Source organism: Chelonia mydas, chromosome 1 (assembly GCF_015237465.2).
Source record: "Chelonia mydas isolate rCheMyd1 chromosome 1, rCheMyd1.pri.v2, whole genome shotgun sequence".
Classification (NCBI taxonomy): Eukaryota; Metazoa; Chordata; order Testudines; family Cheloniidae; genus Chelonia; species Chelonia mydas.
Genome location: NC_057849.1, coordinates 115,202,004 through 115,226,530, shown reverse-complemented (window position 1 = coordinate 115,226,530; position 24,527 = coordinate 115,202,004). Strand labels below are relative to the sequence as shown.

The window sequence follows — 24,527 nt, the reverse complement described above, 5'->3', positions numbered from 1 at the left end:
CCCTTTAAATTGCCCGCCAACCCTGGGGTTCCCAGCCACCTCTGCAGCTGGTAGCTCGGGGGTGATTTAAAGGGCCCTGGGGTCCGAGCCGCCACTACCGCAGCTGGAGCCCTGGCCCTTTAAATCTTGATTTAAAGGGCCTGGAGATTTAAGGCCCTGCCTCTTCTAGTTAAGGCCATGCCCCCTGCTCAGGACTCTGGCGTACCGGTAAGTCCTTTAACTTACTTTCACCCCGACACCTTGTCATCTTTACTACAAAACAATCTGGGCTTTATGTTGCATAAAGAAGAGCACAAAATGCCTAGCCCTAAATCACACTGGTCCACATTGCCACCCTATTTCTCAAATTCAGTGCTTTGGATTATCTTCTCCCTTAAAAACTAAAAACAACCACCAACAACCCTCTTTTTTATTCATTATTTCTTCATTGTATCAGTCCAAGGCTGGATTGGAAAGGACATGGTCAGCTGCTAGCTGCATGGATGTAACACGGGAGGACAGAACACAGAACTGTCTACATCAAAACCACAAGCTTCTATCAGTGGAATTTACATAGGCAAACTAAGACCTGGTCTATACAAGGAAAATGACCCAATGCTTCTCGCTTGCCCCAAGTCCCTCAACTCATATTGAAAACAGAGTAAGGGTTAGTGTAGATGGGACAACCCTATTTGTTACAAAAAGTGTGATAGACATCATGTCACTAAGGCCTTTCTATTTTAGCTAATTTTAGTAAAGTTTCCCACTAATTAGTTACATTGTTGGTCACTCTATGGCAGACAAAGTTCCTGTTTCTCTTTACTTCTACTGTGGTGGTTCTGTCTTAATAGCCGCAGGCCCTGGATTTTTGAACTGTTGCCTTTGCATCAGTCAGTCTGGTGACTCTTGGGACTGGGATATTTTTCTTTTCCAGCTACATAAAACAAAAGATAAACTAATCCGTCTTGCCTGGCTTACCTATACTGGTTGCAATATTGGAGACTTGGATTAGGATGGGTTGGAGAAGATGGATTTCTGTCTGGCCTCTCTCAGGCCCAAAAGAGAACAACCCCGTAAACAAAGAGCACAAACAAAAACCTTCCCCCCACGCCCAAGATTTGAAAGTATCTTGTACCCTTATTGGTCCTTTGGGTCAGGTGCCAGCTGGGTTATCTTAGCTTCTTAACCCTTTACAGATAACAGGATGTTGCCTCTGGCCAGGAGGGATTTCATAGCACTGTATACAGAAAGGTGGTTACCCTTCCCTTTATATTTATGACAGATGGTGACAAGGGTTTATATCAAAATTGGTATCTACTGCAGCAGATAGAAAAGGGAAAGTGGGATAATGTCATTCGTCTCTCCCCATAGCCACTCCGGAAGGAAAGAAGGGATAGGAGCGGAGAATGTAAAAGATTATTATGAAAGATGAAGGAAAGTCTCCATGCTGTGAGTTGTGAAACAGCTGCGTTGGCTAAGATGTGACCATGTGTAGCCAGTTTCCAGCCAGCCAGCAGCTTTTTGACTCCCAGAGGAACAAAAGGGTAGTAGAACTTGGCTGATATGCACTTCTCTGTTCTGCACTGTGATGGGGTGTCCACTGCACACAAGAGTGACAGGGGTTAAGGTGTCCAGACAGGCTAATTAACTCCACAGGGCACACCTGGAAGAGGAGCCAGGGAACAGGGAGTGAAAGCAGGCTTAGCTGGGCAGGAAGAGGTGGGGCCTATATAATGCAAGCTAGCTGGCAACAGAGGAGGGCAGCTGGAAAAGACTGTAGACAAATTGCAGTCACTACCTGAGTGGATGGAGTTTGTAGGCTAGCAAACCCAGAGAGGGGGGAAGCTAGATACATGGGAAGTGGTCCAGGGAATAGCAGCAACGGAGTTAAAGGAAGCAGGATGGTGCTGATATTTGCAGGTCCCTGGATTGGGATCTGGAGTAGTGGGCGGGCCTGGGTCCCCCTCACAGGCAGAGTGGACAAAGCCCTGGGAAGGGACTTGAACTCAGTGAGAACTGAGCCCAGAAAGAGGGCTGAAGATAGGCCCTGTTGGACATTTTACCCCAGAAGGGGAAACGCTGAGTCACGAAGGAGCCACTGAGGGTCTTGGAACAAGAAAAGCTGCAGACCAGAGATAGAATGATGGTGTGCAAACTGCAGCCAGGGTTGTTGGCTTTGAGCTAATCCCCAGAATGATCAGGAGGAGGTGCCATGCTATGGGTTGTGAACCAGCTGTGAGTGGTACACCCCATTACATGCACACTTTATAATTCACCCAGAAAAGGCAAAGATTTAAAGCAGCAATGTAGTGGTGCCACCCATTACTGAGCCATCACTACTTTAACAAAATATACTACAAATCTTAACCAAGAACATCTCATCATTCATCTCCCTCTGTTCATGATCACATGGAACAATGCTTCTCCCCAGTCAAGACCACACGCTATCTGTGGCAATTACAGCAACTGCTGAGGTTGCAAAGCAATACCAGGCAAGTATTTATGTATTTATAGCCTTCTTTAGTTCAATACATCTAATCACACTATCTACTTCTGCTCTTTATTTCATCTCTCCTTCCCATCTGTTCAGTTTCTGTTAGAGTTGATTAGCCTCTTTTCTCCCAGCCCTCTGTGGACCACTAGTGATGTAGTACTCCTCACTAATACACTGTAAATAATTAAAACTAAACTAGGGTTGCCAAAATCAATAAACAAAGAACATTTTGTGGTGCTTTGATTTACTTTGTGTGTATTTACTTAATATCTTGCCAAATTCATTAATTCACAATGGCTTTCCCAGTCAAGGACATTTTGCTCTGTATTTGATCACATGAGGCTGTCTCAGCAAAATGGATTGCATTTGACAGTTGAATGGCATAATACATAGAAATGTCCATCTGAATGGAGTTGATTCATTCAGCACTAGTCTCCGAGCCAGTGGGGAAGCCATGGAACAGAGAGGCAGGAGAAATGGATTCAGTCTGTGACTGCCACTTAGTCAATAGTTGCTCAACCTCCCTGGTGCCGGCGCTTAAGTTTCTCCATCTGTAAACTGGGGATAGTGATACTTTTCCTACTTCGTAAGCACTTGAAGAGCCTCTTACGTAAAGAACTGCACAAACGCTACATAGCACTCGATGCTTTTGTTGTTTCTTGGTTGATTGTGATGTTTTAGTGAAGGAAAAAAATCATTCTTAATGTAACTGTCAGGGTGATTGAAAGAGGCATAACACTGCACACTGGCTAGAGGGGGGAAAACAGAAATCTTTGTGGAGAAGTGAGGCGAGAGAGAGACATTGGGAATAAGTAAACCTTTATTCGTGTATCGGAACCAGAAATTGTACAGCGGTGTGTTCTGGCATAGAACGAGGAGTAATGGTCTCAAATTGCAGGGGGAAGGTTTAGGTTGGATATTAGGCAAAACTTTTTCACTAGGAGGGTGGTGAAGCACTGGAATGCGTTACCTAGGGAGGTGGTGGAATCTCCTTCCTTAGAAGTTTTTAAGGTCAGGCTTGACAAAGCCCTGGCTGGGATGATTTAGTTGGGGATTGGTCCTGCTTTGAGCAGGGGGTTGAACGAGATGACCTCCTGAGGTCCCTTCCAACCCTGATATTCTATGATTCTATTCTATGATATTGATTTCTGTGAAATAAATTTCATATATAACCAAACCACAAAACTACACAAGCTTCCTTAAATATGGTCTATGAGTGTGAATCAGGATTGCATCAATTTCTCTTTTTAGAGGGTGGTATCGGTAACAGCTCATCACAAAATGGCATAGTTTTCAGTGCACCAGGCTGCCAAAACCATTGGTTTATCTTTCATTTCCTCCTGAGCTATATTAAACAGGACTTTTAGCCTTTATAGACATCATATTTGAACGCAGTGCCTCATGATGAGAGCATGAGTTTAGTCAGTCATTCTGCACTGACTTTTAGGAGAAAAAAAGAACGACGAAAGGAGGCAAAGAGTATTAGAGCATAGTCCACCTTTTGCCAGTGCACCACATAGGTTCTCTAGCTAGCTGCTATTAAAATGATATAACAATTTTAGAGTAGCTCCAAGTTTGGGTTTATATTCTGTGACCATCTTCCCTCGCAAATATCAATGGTAAGAGTCTCTTCTTGGAATATTAGAGGAGGATTTCACCCAGTTCAGAATGGGGCTGGTTGAACCTGATGGTTTTCTTGAAAATGTATGAAAGTAGCATATACTTTTTGGGGTGCCCCCATTCCTTTGGCAGCAGTGTTCACTGAACAGAATGAATGTGTCTGCGCCATTCGGCAGGCTTGCACCCTTACGTTGAAAACCACTATCTTTTCCTATTGAGCTTGTTCTTTCAACACTTGGTGAAAACTGGGTAAAATCCTCCTATTGGATTTCAAGAAGAGACTCCAACCTGTATTGTTTGTGAGGGAAGATGGTCATATAATATAAACCCAAACTTTGACCTACATTAAAATTAGATCATTTTTAATAGCACTTAGATAGAGGACCTATGTGCTGCACTGGCAAAGGATGGACTATGATCTAATACTCTTTTCCTCCTTTCATAATTCTGTGATTTATGGGGTCAGATTCTCTGCTTTAAACAGTGGTGCAAAGGGGCCATAAAGCCAATGGATATGTCCCCCGAATGGATCAGGAAGCCTTTACTGGCTCCTTTGCCATGTTCAGGATTAATAAATCTAGACAATAACCTACATTTTGTGGAGTGCCCTTTATAATTGTGTGGAGTGTTTTTAGTCATTTTTTTTTACTGTAAGTTGAATTAATGCTGGTGAGAGGTGTCTAGTTGTGAGGCCTGCAGACTTAAGTCCTCTCTCTATCCACAGAAGCAGTTTTCCCCAGTGATTAAAGCCAGCCAGTGGAGGAAAGATTTCACCAAGGATGTTTTTCCTACTCTGTTTACAAAGTAGCAGGGTGACCATAATATCAGTCAAATGCCTAGTTCTTAAGCAATACTTTAAGGTCCTGCTTGTGAAAATGTACAATACACTGAGAACAGCTAAACAAAATGGTCACAATTTATATTCAGGTTCAATTTATAACTGATTTATAAAGGGTTAATAAATGATTGTTGTCTTAAATAGTTAATTGTGATATGATTTTTATTTATTATTTGTCTTGTGGCATCCTAGGCACCCAACAGAAACTTATTGACCAGACCTGACCTGTTTGTAGGGCCTAGAACAATATCAACATAGCTTATAATCCTCTATAACATCTGCTGCTGATATGCTTATTACATGTCTGGAACATGCTTATGAAATCCATTCATCATTTGTTAATCCTTTATATATCATTTATAAATAGAACTTTAGCATAAAGTGTGACAAACAAAATCCACTGTCAATGTTGTGGAATAAATAGGCAAAGAAAAAAAGACCCATTTTTGATTCACAAATTTCAAACAGCACAAATAGCAGAAAAACTCAGAGCCTGAAGTAATGTTCATTAGGGTTCCGTAACAAAACTTACTGAAGATAAAGAAGCAAAGATCATCAACTCTTTGGTTGTTAAATACATTGTGTATTTTTGTGGTGAATTAGGAAGTAAAACTGTCAGCTGAACTCACCATCAACAGGACATAAGTAAATTATTGTTCGTCACAAAAAGGGAAACGTAGTAACATATTTAGCAGCAGTCATTTCCCCTGTTGGGAAATCTCCCCCCTTTTCCCCTGCCCCCTTTTCTCTCATTCTCACTCTTTGGAATGGGAAAGGTGCATCCAAAAAAGTTGTTGGTTCTGACACACAGCTGATTGCACAATGTGAAAACATTTCCGTTGTGTGTTGAGTTGCATATAAAGCCATCTATTAGGACCCTTGCAATGCTACATGAAAGCCTTGCCTACAGTTCCACAGGAGAAACCACTGGGCAAAAGAATGCAGAATCAGAGGTAAGTAAATGGGAGGGAAATGTCATCTGGAAAAAATAAGTTGTCTACTGGTTTGTGGAGACTGCTGGTCAGCACAATAGAGGGAACTTAAATAGGTGAACAAAGCAGCAAAATATTTTCATCATGCAAATAATCAAAAGGAGAGAGAGAGAGAACTTTGCTGTAGGATGTCATGTGTATCTTAGGAACTGTTAATTCAACAACTCCCTCACCCCTTCCAAAAAACCAGGGGAGATGTTAAGAGAAGTTTGAAATAATACAGTATTTCTTAATGGAATTTTGTTTTGGTCAACCCTGTGAAGAAGGTAAATAGCCCTACCTTCAAAATGCACGGTTATAGTCAAACCAGCAGTCGTTAGCTAAACTGAGCTAGTAGAAAGGAGAAAGTCTGAATAAACAGATTGGTAACATAAGTAGAAGAAGCCTATTTATGTCTGTGTGTGAATATGATGTGTGTGCCAGGAAAAGTATGTCTTTTTTTTTCTTTTGGAGAGAATTCAAGGTGATTCTCCTTGGTATCCGGGCACTAACACTGTTAGGTAACCTTAAGTGTATGTGTGTGTAACAGATATCTATGTATATAGCGTGTGTGTCTGTGTAGCATGTTTCTATTTAAACACAATGGATGTGAATTGTATACTATATGTATATTATGTGTCTATTCTATATTGTGTGTGCACAGTGCTAATCAAGAAGAACCCTACTGAAATCAGTGGAGTTTAAAACTGGTGTGAGATAAGAAACGGTCCTGTAGCATTAGCATATATGCACAGAGAGATACACCTTTCCCTTGCTAAGTCAGCATATATGGTGGCTAGTGAATGATTGGCAGTGGAGCATATCCATTCTATTTTAAATTCCTTCTCCTATCTCTGCCTCAGATTTTAAAATAGTTTTTATTTGTGGGAGTGGAACTTTGTATGTGGGTTTTGCTCATAATTACTTGTATGCACCAATGATCATTTTCATGCTGAAAACCCATTGGCACACAAATTGAACACCTAACAACTTGGGTGTGCATGTGATTTGGCGGCCAAGATGTACACCCCAAATTAAGACTAGGATGAAGTCCCATAAAAGTGTTGAGTCATCATTTTCATGCTTGTTGTTATGAGGGATTGTTCCACCAGAGCTGTAGGGGCTGCAGATTCTGTGGCAGGTTGTATGGGTCTTATGAAATGAAAAGAATGACAAAGCTGATGTATCTATGTGATATTTCATCCAGACTCTATCATGCCACAAGTCAGAAGAGGGAAGTAGTGAGGGCAAAAAAACTAACTTGTTTTAAGATTGAGCTTGATAAGTTTATGGAAGGGATGGTATGATGAGATTGCCTGCAATGGCATATGGCCCAAATATGCCTGCTGTGACTGCTATTAGCAAATCTCTCCAACAGCCAGAGATGGGACACTAGATATGGAGGGCTCTGAGTTACTACTGAGAATTTGTTCCCAGGTGTCTGTCTATTGGGTCTTGCCCACATGCCTAAGGTGTTACTGATTATCATATTTGGGATCAGGAAGGAGTTTTCCCCCGGTCACATTGACAAAGACCCTGAGGATTTTTCACCTTCCTCTGCAGTGAGGGGCATGGGTCACTTTCTGATTTGAACTAGAGTTAACTATTACAGGAGTTGGTGGGTGAGATTCTGTGGCCTGCCATGTGCAGTAGGTCAGACTAGATGATCATGATGGTCCCTTCTGACCTTAAAGTCTGTGAGTCTAAGACCTGCTGTAAGGTCACTGGACTATTGCTTGGGTGGACTCTCTGAAATGATGGAAGGGATGGACTAAAGTGTGTCCTGGTTGGAGGGGCAAGTTGCAGGAAGAGAGACCACTGCAGAGATGGAGCCACTGTTGGCCACAGGGAGCTGCAGCTGCGGTGAGTGAACCCCTTCCTAGGTCCTGACACTGATAATAGTAGGTTGTATGGGAGCAATAACAAGTCAAGCAAGTCTGTATTTGCATGGATGTGGGGCACAGGCTGCAGAACTCTGTTAGCATTGTCACAAAGCTCATTCACCACATGGGATTTCTCTGGTGACAAATGGGTCTAAGTGCGTGCACAATTTTCATATCAAGTGTGCTGGCCAACCAATTGGATTTGAAGCTTTACAGTCTGAATATTTGTCTCCTCAGACTTCCATTTGGCTGATTTTGTTTATCTACTGTAGTGACTGCTAGGGAGATGCAATTGTTTTCCACATTCTTACAGTATATGCAGCATTTGACTTTTCCTGTTTCATAGTGAAGGGACAATTCAACCTTTTTTTATTTTTTTTTTTAAGTTGAACCAGTGCAGGTTAGAGGTTTCTGTTTGCTAAGGGTGGACTGGATCAAAGCTAGCCAGGTCCCAGATGTACCAAAAGTTTAAGCACGCAGACCTTTCTTCTAATCTCTCAAGAAAGTCTGTTATTTATACTTCGCTTTCCCATAAGAGACTTTTCCTCTTTGCCTGTGTGGCTAACACTAAACTTTTTCTAAATGTATTTTTGACAACTACTCCCTCCTGCCCTTTGTCTGGTGCCAGTGATATCCTTGATAATTCATGAGTTGTATGCACTCATGCAAGTTATGTGTGTAAATCATACATAGTTGCATGTCTTGCAGTGGCCATGCTGCAGGTCTTCTATTGCAGGGTAGACTTACCCTAACACTCCCTCTTGGGAGGCCATTTTCATCTCTACAGTGTGTTGAGACCAGCTAGCACTTTTCTATGCAGAGAGGCTTCTTCCAAACAGTTAGACCTAGCAAATTAACAGGAGATGTTTTCCCATTCAAAAGATTTGGAATAGCTCTCTCCACTGGCATCCCAATAATCTCAATTCATGCAAAGTGGTTTGGTTTTTAATATTTACCCTCTCCTCTCTGCAGGCAGTATTACTTTTAATCAGGATTTTTGTTTTGTCTTTCTTTCTATTAACAATCTCTTATGAGAGTTTACAGTGATGGGAGTTATACAAGATAAACACAGCCATCATCCACCTGCACAACATGGTCCTGTCAACTCTCCCATTGGTGTTAATTATAGAATCATAGGAGATTAGGGTTGGAAGAGACCTCAACATGGTCCTATCAACTCTCCCATTGGTGTTAATTATAGAATCATAGAATCATAGGAGATTAGGGTTGGAAGAGACCTCAGGAGGTCATCTAGTCCAACCCCCTGCTCAAAGCAGGACCAACCCCATCTAAATCATCCCAGCCAGGGCTTTGTCAAGCTGGGCCTTAAAAACCTCTAAGGAAGGAGATTCCACCACCTCCCTAGGTAACCCATTCCCGTGCTGCACCACCCTCCTAGTGAAATAGTGTTTCCTAATATCCAACCTAGACCTCCCCCACTGCAACTTGAGACCATTGCTCCTTGTTCTGTCATCTGCCACCACTGAGAACTGCCTAGCTTTAGCCTCTTTGGAACCCCCCTTCAGGTAGTTGAAGGCTGCTATCAAATCCCCCCTCACTCTTCTCTTCTGCAGACTAAATAACCCCAGTTCCCTCAGCCTCTCCTCATAAGTTATGTGCACCAGCCCTCTAATCATTTTCCTTGCCCTCCGCTAGACTCTCTCCAATTTTTCCACATCCCTTTTGTAGTGGGGGGCCCAAAATTGGACACACTACTCCAGATGTGGCCTCACCAGTGCTGAACAGAGGGGAATAATCACTTCCCTCGATCTACTGGCTATGCTCCTACTAATGCAGCCGCATATGCTGTTAGCCTTGTTGGCAACAAGGGCACACTGTTGACTCATATCCAGCTTCTCATCCACTGTAATCCCCAAATCTTTTTCTGCAGAACTGCCACTTAGCCAGTTGGTCCCCAGCCTGTAGCAGTGCATTAGCTAGGAAGCCAGGCATCATCGTCATCCCCTTGCAGGGATGACAGAGGCTCACGAAGCATCAGTTCCTGCCAGTATTTGCTCAGATATCTCTTTCCCTGCTTCGTCCCATGGGAGCCAATGAACTATATGTCAGTTGAGTCTCCTGAAGCTCATAGCTTAAAACAAGCTTATTTTGGAGCTTCTGCAGTTTCAGATGCTCTTCAGGATAGTTTATGTGTAACGGCGATAGGGCCTTTATTTCTGCTCGTCAACTGATATAGCCAGAGATATTTGAGAACCAGTCTGAATCCATCCTGGAGGTCAGGATTCAACCCCAACTGAAGTGTACCCTGCTACTGGTCCAGATTCCAAAAGAAACTGAATACAAAGAAAAGCTGCTGAGTTGTTGCTCTCGTTAGTCCGCACAATCCAATGACCACTATCTTCAAAACTGTATTGGAACAGATTTTATGTAGGCTGGGCACTACAAGGGGGCAAAGAGTGATAGGGCAAGAGCAGTTAGCCGTTAAAATATATTATACGATGTGAGGTGATGCACATTATCTTATGTATTGTTATACATGTGATCTTCTCACCTGCAGGTTTCAAGATGCTGTTCCCCATTTTTCTCTTTCCTGTTTCCTCTGGAAGAAGATGGCTGGGCTCCTGTTTGTTATCTGTACATACATAGTAGATGCCTCTGCCTTCAGAATCCAGCATGTGGAAAGCACAGGTAACAGCAAAGCTCATATCAAGGATTTGAGCTAGAGCATTTGTTTTCCTACCTTTATTTATTTATTTTTTTAAAAGTGAGACACTAACGAAACAATTTCTCTGGTTTACGTAGAAAATTGCCAGGGTGACACCACGAATTTCAAACGCTACTTTGCACTGAAAGGAGAACCTGTGATCCTGAAATGCCCTTCCCTCAAATACAAACACTTGGACTTTTCCAGCCATCCGTGTAATCTGACATGGTCTAAAAATGATTCAAAAATGATGACCTCAGGAGGAGATGAGGAACCAAGAATCTGGGCACAAGACGATGCTCTTTGGTTTTTACCAGCATCGTTAGAGGACTCTGGACAATATATCTGCACTCGAAGGTAGGCATTTAAATAAAAATCCAGTCCACTAAACTATTTGACTGTGCCTAAAAGATCTTATTGGCTTCATCCAAAGCTCAGTGAAGTCCATGAAAAACACCCACTATCTTTGGATCCCTGTAGTAAAGTTCATGAAGTAAATATATATTTGTAATCTTGATTATACCATAGAGAGGGCTTCAGAATTATTTCCCCTATTTTTTTCTGCTCTGTTTTACATTTAAAATAGTAAGTCTTGATCTCCTTGATTTTGCAGGAAGACCCTTTATAGGACTGGACTGCTAGAGTAAAATAATTATGTCAAACTAGGCTGAAACTTGAACTGTGACTTTTCCAACCTTCAGGGAAGACCAAGGCACAAAGGGACTTGGGCAGCTAACTGCCTCTCCTCCGCCCCCGGTCTTCTCACAAGAGGCACCCTACCTCCAAGAAATGGATCCCACATGAGAATCCCAAGCAGAGATAGGTGCCTCCCTCCAGGCCAGATTTAGGCACTGAACTCCCTGAGAGGGGTGGAGCTTAGGATGCACACCTCTCCTTGGCATCTCCCATTGGCTATCTTTAGGCAGAGAGGTGCCTGGTGCCTGGTGTATTCTTGGGCACCTGTCTCCCTGCATTCATTGTACAGGAAGCCTGAGAGCTGAACACAGGCTTTTGAATCCAAGTGATTTCTAGGCACCTAAAAGTTAGGGTTGGTGACACTGAATGTGCCAATGCCTAAATCCCTTTGTGAATCTAGCTGCTTGTCACAGTCACACTTGGAAGGTTTACAAATTTGAAAGAAACTTTAAGGTTCAAGGAAGGATCCAGAATCTGGTGGTGCTGCTTGAATGTCTGGAGCAGAGAAGAGGGATAATGACATCACAATAGGCTGAATCTTGATTCTTTCTGACTCTTAAAGGCTATACCTGCCACCATCCTGACCCAGTTCTCCTATCCTCCATTCAGCCCTCCACTACAAAGCTAGCACCTGAGATTTATAAAGTAAGAAACAGACAGAATTTAAAAATGTAAATATTTGAAGCTGCCTTCATAAAGGAGCACTAACGCACAAACAAGCAAATCTAATTTTCCTCTTGCAAATCACCGTTAAGGAATTTACCATACTTTTCAGTACACTGTGAAATGAGGGTATTGGCAAACTATGACAGTTCTCCACCTCCGCCTGATTAGCAATTATTTTGCTACTGACTGGCAATTTCATACTGATTAGCAATTATTATGGATTACAGCTATATGTGCAACGCTATAATGACGTTATCACAATATTAACAGCAACAGACAGCAGTGGGTGAACGCAAGAGCCTGAACATTGCAAAAGAACAGGTCCCAGTCTTGCAAGCATATGCAGACCATTTTTATCAATGCATAAAGTTAAAGCAAATTCATTTAAATGTTTGCAGGATTGGGGTCTCAGAGGTAAACTTGCTGGGGTTGTGAACTTACTTTGCAATACCTGACAGGTATTTTATGATGAAGCAATTCTGCTTAAAACAACAACAGGTAAATAGCTCTTTTGTTCAGTCTTCTGGGTTGGAAGCAAACCGCCACTATGCAATTATTACAGAGGATGTAAGACTGGGAACTAAAGTGAACAATTCCATCAGAGGATGGACAGAGAGAATCCCTATCGATCTATCCAGTAGATATAGTCTGTCTGGAAAGTCCTGCTTTGAAACTTACATAAACAAAAGCCCCATTGGGTCAAATGGGAAGGAGATACTAAATACTGTAAACACATCAAAGCAGAGAAGGTGTCCTTTTTTCTAGGTTTTGTAAAGTACTATGTACACCTGTTACTCTATAAATGCCTGTCAATAATAAAACAGCAGCAGCCATATTTTTAAGAAGTGCTCTGACTCAGCTTTCATATTCGTTGCTTAGATTGCCACTGACAGGCTCCAGCACCTGCACTGTACAATTAAGATCTTATTGAAGCGAATGGGTGCAGAAGCACACAGTTCGCAACAGAGCTGCTGCTGTTCAGCAGGGTACATTCTTTCTTTTTTCCCTGCAAGGCCGGGCTAGCAGGGAAAGATTTCCTCAGGGAATGCAACAAACTCAGTGTTCCAAAAGAAAAGCTTGAACTTTAAAATCAACAACCCACCACCAAAAAGTTTTCATTCTTCCAAAAATAACACGGGTGACTTCCCAGAATCCCTGCTCGTGACCTAGTATTGACTCACACTTGACTTACCAGAAACCGGCTACTGAGAGAAAGCAAGGTACAAAGAGGTTAACTGATCCGTCCAAGGTCACCGGGTAGAGATTAGAACCTACCAGCCCCCTACTTTAAGCACTGACAATGCTGCCTTTGTGCTGACTGAGGTATTCCCAGATGTAATCTGAATCTGTTGATGGCAAGAAAGACATAAAATGTTCAGACTATCCCTGCAGTCACTGTGCCACCAAAATTTAATACAATCTGTGGAATACAGTGTACAATACAGTGGAAAGGAATAATAGGTGACGTCTGACCTTGGAGTTCCGGCTGAATGACTTGTGGTCATTATGAAGAGAAATGAGACTCTTCTTTGTATTTTAACAGGATTATTTATAACATTAGTCCTAAAGACTGAAGGAGCAAGGCAGCTAAAGTGGCCTCTCTCACCTCAGAATTGAGTCATGGCAGTAGGACAGTATGAGGAGGCTTGTACTGCCCATGCTGTGTTGGTTCGGTTGGTAAGCAGTGGACTTTGGTGTCTAGGGCTGTCAATCAAGCACCTTGCACAAGCATTAAATGCATGCCATCCCGCCCCTTTCTGTGTGGGTGCACACCTGTTAACATCTGTCCTTCATGTGCTTGCAGGAATTCCTCTTACTGTGCTATTGTCACCATTCACCTAACAGTTATTGAGAAAACTGCTGTTCATGAGATTTCCTATCATCAAATTCTCTTCACGTTTACTTCTGGAAAACTTGTTTGCCCTGATCTGGGGGATTTCATACAAAAGGAAACAGACTTGGAGCTAAAATGGTACAAGGTAGAGCTTTCACCTCTTCTAAAGAATCAGAGTCATAGAGTTTAATGCCAGAAAGGATCACCCAATCATCTAGTCTGGCCTGTGTGTCACAGGCCACCACCGCCACCACTTGGCACCTGCACAATAAACCCAACAACTGAAATTAGACTAAAGTATTACAGGCCACAGGAGACTAGATGATAACGTGCCACAGGCAGAGAATAGGTGGGAACAAGGTGCACCCAATGTCCAAGACTCCTGCAGTGGCAGAGAATTGATCAAGTGAGAGAGATCTAGATAATCCTGGCAAGTGACCCATGCCTTTTGCTGCTGAGGAAGGCAGAAAGCTCAAGGTCCCTACTAATCTGACCTGGGGAAAAATTTCTTCCTTGTTCAGCATAGGGTGATCAGGTAGACGCTGAGCATGTGAGCACGAACCAGTCAGCCAAGCACCCGAGAGACAGAATACTTGGTACCGCCTCAGAGCATCAACCCACCCTGTCCAGTGTCCCAGCTGTAGCTTTGGCCCCCTCTCAGGCTTCAGAAAAGGAGACAGAAAAAAATAATAATCCCAGAATACATGGCGGGGCGGAGGGATCCCTTTCTGACCCCTGCAGGTGACTGACTGAAGCCCTGAATGGTGAACTTTTAGGAACATCAGACATGAACTAGAAGCTGAGCTGTTTCAGAGTTTGCCTAACCCAGGCACTAACTCACCTTCTCTCTGTCTTCTTTTATGTGAGAAGTTCCTGTGACTTGCTCGTTGCATGTTGGGACTGTGCAAAATGCATTACTGATTTACCATGCTCTTGTTTGAATGCATCACAAATCAATAGCGATAATCATTTTGTCCAGAAGTCTCTTCTGTACAGTTTGAAATTCCACAGTACCTAGTTGTACAGCAAATAAAGAGCATAGGTCATTAGGCTGGTTTACAAGGCATCCTTTTTACTGGGGTTGAAATCATGCTAGCAAAGTTTCCCTGTTCAGCTTTCACCTGAGAAACATGCTGTAGTTTATTTGCCTAGGTAACATAAAGTTCAGCTCTACAGCTTGATTAATAACATGGCTGTCAGCAGGGCCGGCTCCAGCGTTTTTGCCACCCCAAGTGGCAAAAAAAAACAAAACAAAAAGCCTAGCCACCGAACACAGAGGCGGAGTGATGGTGTGGCCGCCGAATTGATGCTGGTGACCGAAGAAGAGTCAAAGAATTCCCGCCACCGCTGAGGGCGGATTGCCGCCCCAGAGCCCGATGTACTGCTGCCCCTTTACATTTGCCGCCCCAGGCACCTGCTTGGTTTGCTGGTGCCTGGAGCCGGCCCTGGCTGTCAGGAAAAAACAGGCCTGTCCACAGTGGGAAAGAACACACTTGTTGCTAGCAAAGCTCAACAGAGTATCGGTGATAACAGCTTGGCAACATGTCACATCTTGCGAGACTTGGCACGGGAAAATAATATGGTGCCATGGGAAGATGTATGATTGCTAAGATGTTCTTGTATCTCATACAAGATCATCCCTATTCTGGAAAGAAGCTCATTATATATTCTCTTTAGCCAACATGCATAATTTAAGATGACAGCATTTGAAAATACATGTTAATAATAACAATGTATCACACTTCACATAGGGCCTCACATTGGTGGATTGCAAAGTGTTTTACAATTATTGATGAATTCAGCCTTGCAATGCTCACCCTTGAAGTAGCACAAGTGTTATTCTGTCTATTTTACAGGTAGGGAAATAGAGGTGCTTAGATACTGTAATCATAAATGTGATATAAAATCTTAGATAAGAGAATAAGTAATTTCCCCAAGGGTTACACAGAAAATCAAATCCAGGTCTCTTCACTCCCTGGCCTATTTTAACCATTTGGTGGTTGTTATTTCTTTAGGATTCTGTACCTTTGGATGAAGACAATAAAAAATTCAAAAGCTTGAAAGGCACACGCTATCTCTACATCAGCTTTGTGTCATCAAAAGATTCTGGCTATTACACCTGTGAAATGTCTTTTACCTCTGGAGGCACACCGTATAACATCACCAGAACTATCCAGCTACAGACTTTGGGTAAATACTTCCCACTTGAGATGGTACAGTACTTAACAAACCATTTGGCCGGAATGGTCTTTGTCACTGCAATGTACAGACGGGAACTCACGTTAAGTCTCTCACTGTTGCTGCTGGTTAGCTGCCAGGGAAACTGGGATATTAGAGCAGCATGCATGCTGCTTACTTTTAATAATGGTCCAAAACAGTTTCACAGAAAACCCCCAGGCACTGCTCAGCTCAGCGCTTTGTTTGGCTAACAGTTGAGCCAGCATTGACATTAAGCACCACATTTCTGGGCAATAGAACATATGTTGAAAGTGCCTGTAGTCATTAAACTGAATAATTTGTCACAAGAGTCAATGCAAATGTCTTCAGAGGGCTTAGGAAATATAATATTTAGTTTAACTAATAGGGAATGGTGGGAAAAGACATTCATTTCACTTTCTCTTTTGTAAAATGGTACAAATTGCTTTGCCTGCTGCACTAAGAAACGCACATGATGGCTGTCTGTACACAACACAAACAACAGAGGGCAGGAGTGTTACATGTACGTTGTTCAGAATATGTGAAGACCTAGAAACATGACTCTGTATTTATTCTATTAACCCTGCAAATGGCGCAAATCCTTCAACCCTTCCTTGCCTGAGTAGTGCCTGTCAGACTGCAGTCTGCAATTTAATCTCTCATACCTGACTGCAGAATGGTCTGGGTAATCTGCATAGAAGTAGTTATTCGGTAAATGCCTTCTTATTGTAGTATTCAGCTAGCCTGTGGACAGAGACGATGCAGTGTGTGGTGCATATAACCACAATGTTAAAAGGGACAAGCAGAACAAGTTGTGCAGAAGAAACAGTGCATTAATGAAAATGGTGCCTCAGGGCTGCCAGAATACTGCTACCTAATAGCAGGAGCAAAGTTTAAAAGGGAAGTATGCTGCTAAGGGTTTCATTTGGATGCAGGGGCTCATTCTTGACTTCTTGACTCCTCAGACACTTACATCCTCTGCTCACAACTCATGCATTTTTCACTCTGTGTTCTTCTGAGTTTGGGAGTGGATGTGCTGGGAACTTGAGACTTATTGCTCCATAGAAAGGACTGTATGTCTGGTGCCTAGTCTTGCAGGTATTCCCCACTTGCTCACATCTACCTTTAAGCTCCCCACCATGTGCCACTACTTTTGGGATCAAGACCTGAGTCTAAGCACATCTATAACAATGTTCCCTAACCTGTGTCCCTTCCCTTGAAACCACAATTCTGCTTGTGAAGGTATCACAAAATGCTTTACAGCAGAATAAAAGCAATAAAAATGGCAAACTTCTATTTGTGTTCTTGTAAGTCTATTAAATTGTCTATTGCACTCACCATGATTATTGTTCTCTCAATCCTGGCAGACCAAGAAAAGAGATTCAGTCCAGTGATTGTATATCCAGATCAGAAGACTACATTAGCTGCTCTTGGTAAGGCCAATAACTATTCACTTGTTTCCAAAAGCAAGAGAATATAGGGTGTATTCAGCTCCACTGACTTTGATTTATACTATCTGAGGATCTGCCCTGTGGTGATTTTCATTTGTTCTCTTTAAAAGTATCACAGATTGTTTTCCAGTAGCCGTTACTAAAGAAAAATGACAATATGTTTTAATAGTTAGTAAAGCAATTTCAGGATCCTTAGAGGTTTCAGAGTAGCAGCCGTGTTAGTCTGTATTCGCAAAAAGGATAGAGCGGGGGGGCATATATCACATTAGCCACACTATCAGAGGCTAGTTCACATGCACATCCACCAATGCAATATATGCCGTCATGTGCCAGCAGTGCCCCTCTGCCATGTACATTGGTCAAACTGGACAGTCTCTATGTAAAAGAATAAATGGACACAAATCAGACGTCAATAACTATAACATTCAAAAACCAGTCGGAGAACACTTCAACATCTCTGGTCACTCGATTACAGACCTAAAAGTTGCAATTCTTCAACAAAAAAACTTCAAAAACAGAATCCAATGAGAGACTGCTGAATTGGAATTAATTTGCAAACTGGATACAATTAATTTAGGCTTGAATAGTGACTGGGAGTGGATGGGTCATTACACAAAGTAAAACTATTTCCCCATGTTTATTTCCCCACCCCCCACCGTTCCTCAGACGTTCTTGTCAACTGCTGGAAATGGCCCACCTTGATTATCACTACAAAAGGTTTTCTCCCCCCCCACCCTCCCCGCTCTCCTGCTGGTAATAACTCATCTTAAGTGACCACTCTCGTTACAGTGTGTATGGTAACACCCATTATTTCATGTTCTCTATGTATATAACTCTCCCCACTGTATTTTCCACTGAATGCATCCAATGAAGTGGGCAGTAGCCCATGAAAGCTTATGCTCAAATAAATTTGTTAGTCTCTAAGGTGCCACAAGTCCTTCTTTTCTTTTTGAAGATCCTTAGAGTGTTGGATGAGCTTATCCTTTCCATCAGTAACTTTCCCTGCTCTAAGAAAAGGAGTACTTGTGGCACCTTAGAGACTAACACATTTATATGAGCATAAGCTTTCATGAGCTACAGCTCACTTCATCGGATGCATTCAGTGCATTCTGTAAAAAGGATCTAGGGTATGTGGTAGTTTTGACGGGCCCACGTGGTTTTTTGGGGGAAAGAAATGATTTCCTTGCCCATGATGTTTGAACTGTAACTTCTCAGCCACTCTGTTCACTAATTACAGAGCAGATTGGTATGGTCTCAGTGTCATTTCCTCATAGATTATTTTATGACATAAACTTTAAGCCCCCTTTCCTCTACCCCCCCTCCCACCAAATCCAGCATATATTTTAATAGGCTATTTTAGTCTATATTGTACATGAAGTTGTGCTCTATGAGTTTGATTATTCACTGCCTTGCACCTTCTGTTGCCTAAAACTAATAGCAAATGGGAATTCTTCCCTTGTCTACCTCAGGGTTTGCATTTTACACTAACTTTGCACTCACTCCACACAAGTATAAATGATTAAACTAGGTGTTTTATTGGGCTCTTTATTTTTAATATAAAGTAGGTGCATCCTGGTGAAGATACATTGTGCTAAGTCCATATTACAATTATTCTTGCAAAGGTTCTAATTTTTGCACTGTGGTGTTTGCCTATTTTTGGAGGCCCCTTTTTGTATTTGAGGTCCGGTTTTAACAGGCTTGCCTCGAGCAGACAGTCCAGCTGTGAATGACATTACACTGCTGGCTAGTCAGGTTTTTCTTGAACTGTAAATTGTTCCCTTGACGCACAGTAACTGCAGTGTCTCAAAGCTTCGTGCCAGTGGAATGTGGTCTTATCTTCTGAGTAATGTGGTTAGAGCAAATGTTACCAACTAATGTTTGGAAAAAAATAGATAATCAGTTAGTCTCTAAATAATGGGGATAGCTGCCGAGAAGCAGAGGATGGGCTAGGTGGACAAAAATTCTCTGCGTACAAGGTCAGAAGAGAAACCCATGCTCAGTGTATGTAGGGAGTTTACCAACTCTTTCAGTGGGAGTTTTCAGTATGTGAAACAGTACTTGCTAATACATCTGTGAATGTTTTCTTTTTCTTATTTCTTTTTAAACAGGCTCCAAACTGATCCTTCCATGTAAAGTATTTATTGGATCAAGTAAACGTTTTCACACGGTCGTCGGGTGGCTAGCAAATGACACTTACGTTGATATAACTTACAGACAGGGCAGAGTTACAGAGGGAGAGCGTCTGTAAGTATTAAGGAAATGTCACGCTCTTTGTTTCTTTGTTTGTCTCTCAGAAACGTTACAGGGACATACCATGCTACTGACGTCAGGGAGTGAAGTGGGAAACGTTCTGCTGAAAATGGTAGAGCTGGGGAAAAAAAAAAAAGGAAACAAACAAGCAAATTAAACTGAACCAAAAACGCCCCAACTATTGGTTTCTGAATAAAATCAATGAGTTTATTTAATGTCATCATTTAAGCCCTGCTCAGCAAGCGAGGACTCTTATGCCGCAAATAGTCCAATTGATTCCCAATGAAACTATTCACATCTATTGACTTATTCACCTGCACAAATGATCAGGCCTTTATAGCAACGGTTGTGCGACAGAAAATGCGCTGAGGGAGAGGTACAATTTCTATCGGCTTTAAAAGAAAATTGCAGCGATGGTGTCTCATTAATACTGTAGAAGTTTGAGATAATCACGACGAGAAAAGGAGTCATTCTAACTGGGGGTGAAGTTCATTGCTGTGGCCAGGGCCAGCACAAGGTCTATGCACCTCTTAAATCCTTCTCAAGGCCTCAGAATAGACACTGTAAGTGAGATTTTAGTGGTGAATTTCTGCACAGGGGTGAATTTCTTTGTGGGACGGGGTATATGCAGTCTGGCCTGGCGGTCAGCTGGACTAGTGTTCACAAGTTGATAGCAAGTGGGGATCATAGTAATTGCTAGAACTGGGATTGATAGGCAAGAGTTGGGGTCAGAGACAGGAGATCAGAGGTGGTTATCGGGCTGGAATCAGGTGGCAGGAATCAGGAAAGCAAGGTGTGGTCAGGAGTCACAGCAGGCCAGAAGTCTGTGTGTTTGCCCAGACAACTTCCCAGGGCACCCAAGGTTAAATAGGGAGCATGGGCCAACCAGAAGGCTGAAGGGAGCTGTCGCTCTGGTCCCTTGGGGCAGTACTTCCTGTGGCACCTAATCTCCACAGAGCTCCTTGGGTGGGGTTCTGCATGGCCTCCTGGCGGTGATGTGGGACTCTCAGCTGTCCTAGCCTCTACAGATTTGGGTTCTAGTCCCATGGATCCTATAATTTCATTAGACAATCAAAATTCATACCAGAAGCCTCCAGCCCTCCGGAATGACTCCAGCTCTACTGCACAGAGGGAAGGCACCAGTGGAGTGGGTGCACGAGTAGGGCTATAACCCTCCAGTGCACAACACATTTATGATTGTTTAATCATTTGCCATCAGCTCAATAATGGTTCAAACATAAAAAGAACCCTGAAGAAAATGTTTAATTCGAGATATTCCTTTCCCTCTCCATTTAAGCCATTATTAAAGCAGGCTGGAACTGTTTTGATAGTCTTTTCCACTCAGCTCTCAATATGGGCACAAGACTAATCCCCTTACATGTGAGCAGTCCTTACTCGGGTGAGTGGTTTCAAACAGCATTCTAACTTGAGTAAGCATGAACAGGATTGGGCCCTCTTTGGTCATTATCCCAGGTGACATCAAGAACTAGTCTCAGAAAGGCTGTCTGTGATGTCAAATGAGAAGGTGACCCTGCAGAGGAAAATCAGTTGAGCATGTGTCTGTTTTGCTGCTTTTATGATGCACAAAGAAGATCTGAAAGGCTTTAAAAATAAATTTGGCTTGCATTTTGTTGAATAAGAAATTCGGATCTTGTCTACCCTGTTTTTCCTGAAGACTCTATGAATGAAAAAATGGAGAACACTGAAAAATCAGGCCATTAAATAACTAGACTAATCAAAATGGATGCCATGAATGCACTGGGATGTGAACAGGGTGGTTTAGAATGCATCCCATAGTGATTTTGGAAATAAATCAATATTCAATAGATTTTAGTGTTAGAAACTGGTAACTGAACAGATCAAAATCACCAAAATTATTATAGTCTGGAAAAGTCAGGTATAAAAAAAATGACAAATGCATTGTTTTTGTTCCAGGGAAATTGTAGAAAATGACAAGAACTACATTGAGGTGCCACTGATTTTTGATCCAGTCAGAGAAATGGATTTTTATACAGATTTTAAGTGTGAAGCCCAGAATAATCATGGACGCCAAGTGCTGCCAACACGGGTCAGACAAGGAGGTATTTATCTTAACTGCATGCTAGTGGGAAAAGCACACTGTATTTGTTACTGGCTGTGAAATCCAGCTAAGCCACGTTTGAATAGCTAGGGCTGTGTTTGAATTATTGTTCGGCACATAATGGCTTCTTCATGTACCTGCCTACTCACTGTTCAGGACAGTACTTTGGGGTATTTCTAGCATGAAAGGCACTGTCCACTGTCTCTATAGAAACTGCCTGTAGGTGACTTCAGTGACATTCTGCCCAGGTTTAAGGGCTTCATGTGAGGGATCCTGTTGCTGGAGGGGCCTAGGTTTTTAAAGATAATGGGTGACATTTTGGCCTCAATGAAGTCAATGACAAACTCCCATTGACTTCAAAGAGCCAGGATTTCACCCAGTGCCTCAGGTGAGACCAACAAATAAGGGAAATGGTGAGAACAAGGATACGCTTAATGTCCCAGTTTGTCACACATGAGCGGGCTCCGAAATAGCAAAAGGTGAAAATTACAACTGGCTTAGATATTTTGGTTCACGTTTGTGTGGAGAGTGGCCCTTAGTTTAATGCAACTGTGTTATAATGTAAAAGACCACTGGACACATGGATTGAGAAACAGCTGTGAAAACAGTATGAAATAATACTGATTTTTCTTTGCATGATGTTGGTGAGTGACTAAAGCTTGCTCACTTGGCACTGGAAAGGCACAGTAACATTTACTGCCTTCATCATAGTCACAATTCACTCATGTCAACTGTGTGATTTGGGCTGTTTTGTTATATTGCTCACAGCTTCCCTGAGTTGTTTAGGTACCTAGATATTACTCAGGTGAAGGAAATGACATGGATGGAGATGGATCTTCTGCTAGTTTTTGGTTCCGATGTGAAAGATAAAGTATAATCCAAAATGAGCTGCATTATACTTTTTCCATTGGAAAATATTTACTCTTGGAAATCAGTCCAATTTACTTTAATAAAAATTTCAGCTTTAGTTTGTTTTGTTCATAGTAATTTAAGGTTCTGATCCTGCAGTCTTCATTCTACACTATTCTTCTCACCCATGGAGTTAACCCCATTAAAACCAATGGGATTATTCATGTGAGAAAGGGCTGTAGGATCAGACACCGATTTTTCTGGGGAGGCTTTTCTGAATTTAGGTAATTGTCTTTTTAAAATATACATAATGTTTTTCTCTGGATTTTTACAGCATCCAGTTTGCCCTGGCATACTGCAGCAATTCCAGTAGCCCTGACCTGCCTGATTTTGGGGGGATTATGCATGCACAAATGCTGGAAGCGGAGAGCTGGTAACGGATATGCTATAGCCAAGTTGTAACTGGGAAAACCTGTGTTACTCTTCAGCCATCAACCGAAACGTTTTCATCCAGCCTATACTTTAAATGAAACAAGGCAAAATATCTCAGGCCAGCCACATTATTTTCTAGGAGGGTAGATATTAGATACTTTCTCTTATCTAAAGTTGTTTGACTGGGTTAATCTGTAAATATGGTGTTTTTTGTATAAACGACTATGTACAGAAAAAAGGTGGGCCATTATTCTGCAATTGGAGAGATTTTTGCAGTGTCATGAATGTGTCTGCGTATCTCTGGTGTGTCTTCTGGTTATGTGGCAGAGGAAAGGAGTTGTCCCTAGTCCTTGTAACTACTATAATCTTATCACTCAGAAAATAATTATTAAAAGAGTGACTTAAGCATGCTCCTTCCCAGAAGAACAATTCCAGTGGGGGCAAAGGTATTGTTTGTTTGCACTGCCTGTCCTTATCTTTTCTCAGACTGAAAAAGAGCCAGGCTCCTTTCCACTGCCAAATAGAGTCATCATGACAACAGGAATTATTTTCTTGCCTGCTTACTGTGCTTTTCCACAGAAATCTCAAGTTTTGTTGGATCGTGTTCTACTTAGGATATTATTCACTAACATATGCTTTCCAAAAGAAACACACAGTTCCACATCAGTATAATACAGTAAATATAATGGAGAATTCTATTTTATTTAGTCAGCAGAAGCCTGGTAGCTAGAGATTCATAGGCAAATATAACATGGTTTTTACTTTTGCTATTAAAACAATCCGGAGGGACACTACTGTAGTCTTGGGACTGTAAATGCATTTTCCATAAATCATTTGACTAATCCTCGCTTTGGTTCCTGGAAGTGATTTGACAACCCACCAGTAAAAATACCATAACCTTGTCTCAGAGCCTCTACTTATTTTACGTACCACTGTTACATATAGTGGGCCTGATTCATCAGTTCAATTACTTCCCTAAAATCAACGAAATTACACAAGTATAAAACTGCTGTGAGATCAGAATCAGGCTCAATGTGTTGTACTTTAAAATTGAAATATACAAAGAGTCAAATCAAATACATAAGGAACAAATCACAGCCCCGTTGGACCAATTAGATTAATCTAATGCTACTCCATTGCTGACACACAACAGAGAGAGACAAACATTGAATAAATATGCTATGTCTTGGACTGGTAGAATCTTGGTGATTAAAATGAACATAGTATCTAGATTATTCTTTCTCTTGCAAGCAATAATATATGTGAAAGTAGAGGAACAGTTACATGACATGCAGTGGCTATTATCTCCATGTGCATGGGAAAGGAGGAGAACTAAAGTTAAGGCTTCAGATTTGTATAGGTTCCCAAAATTAGCAGGCGTCACAATCCCCCATGTAAAATTATATGTTCAGATATTTCAGTTGAGAGGAATTCTAAACTGGTTGGGACAGAGTCAAGACAAGCATTGATTCCAAATAAAGGAATCATAATACACTGAGAAAGGCCAGGGAGTATAGTCCCATGCATTTCAAGAACATATAGAAACTACACTGTTAACAATGATCCATTTACACTATAAACGTCCCTAGATATCTGGGACAAAACTTCAAACAAGCTACTTAA

At 41.9% G+C, this 24,527-nt stretch overlaps 1 protein-coding gene across 2 annotated transcripts; it reads left to right on the top strand.

Annotated features, from left to right (window-relative positions):
• The first annotated feature begins 1,748 nt into the window (after positions 1-1,748).
• On the top strand, positions 1,749-23,806 carry IL1R2 (interleukin 1 receptor type 2). 2 transcript variants are annotated; one of them, XM_043536774.1, is made up of 9 exons: positions 1,749-2,221; positions 10,304-10,434; positions 10,549-10,807; positions 13,617-13,791; positions 15,662-15,836; positions 17,210-17,275; positions 19,402-19,537; positions 21,479-21,624; positions 22,807-23,806. In XM_043536774.1, exons 2-9 carry the CDS (start codon positions 10,356-10,358, stop codon positions 22,932-22,934), a joined length of 1,164 nt encoding a protein of 387 aa, XP_043392709.1. In that variant the 5' UTR covers positions 1,749-2,221; positions 10,304-10,355; the 3' UTR covers positions 22,935-23,806. The 2 variants fall into 2 exon arrangements, with proteins under 2 accessions (XP_043392709.1, XP_007069019.2); XM_007068957.4 differs by lacking the exon at positions 1,749-2,221 and adding an exon at positions 5,680-5,884.
• Positions 23,807-24,527: the final 721 nt, after the last annotated feature.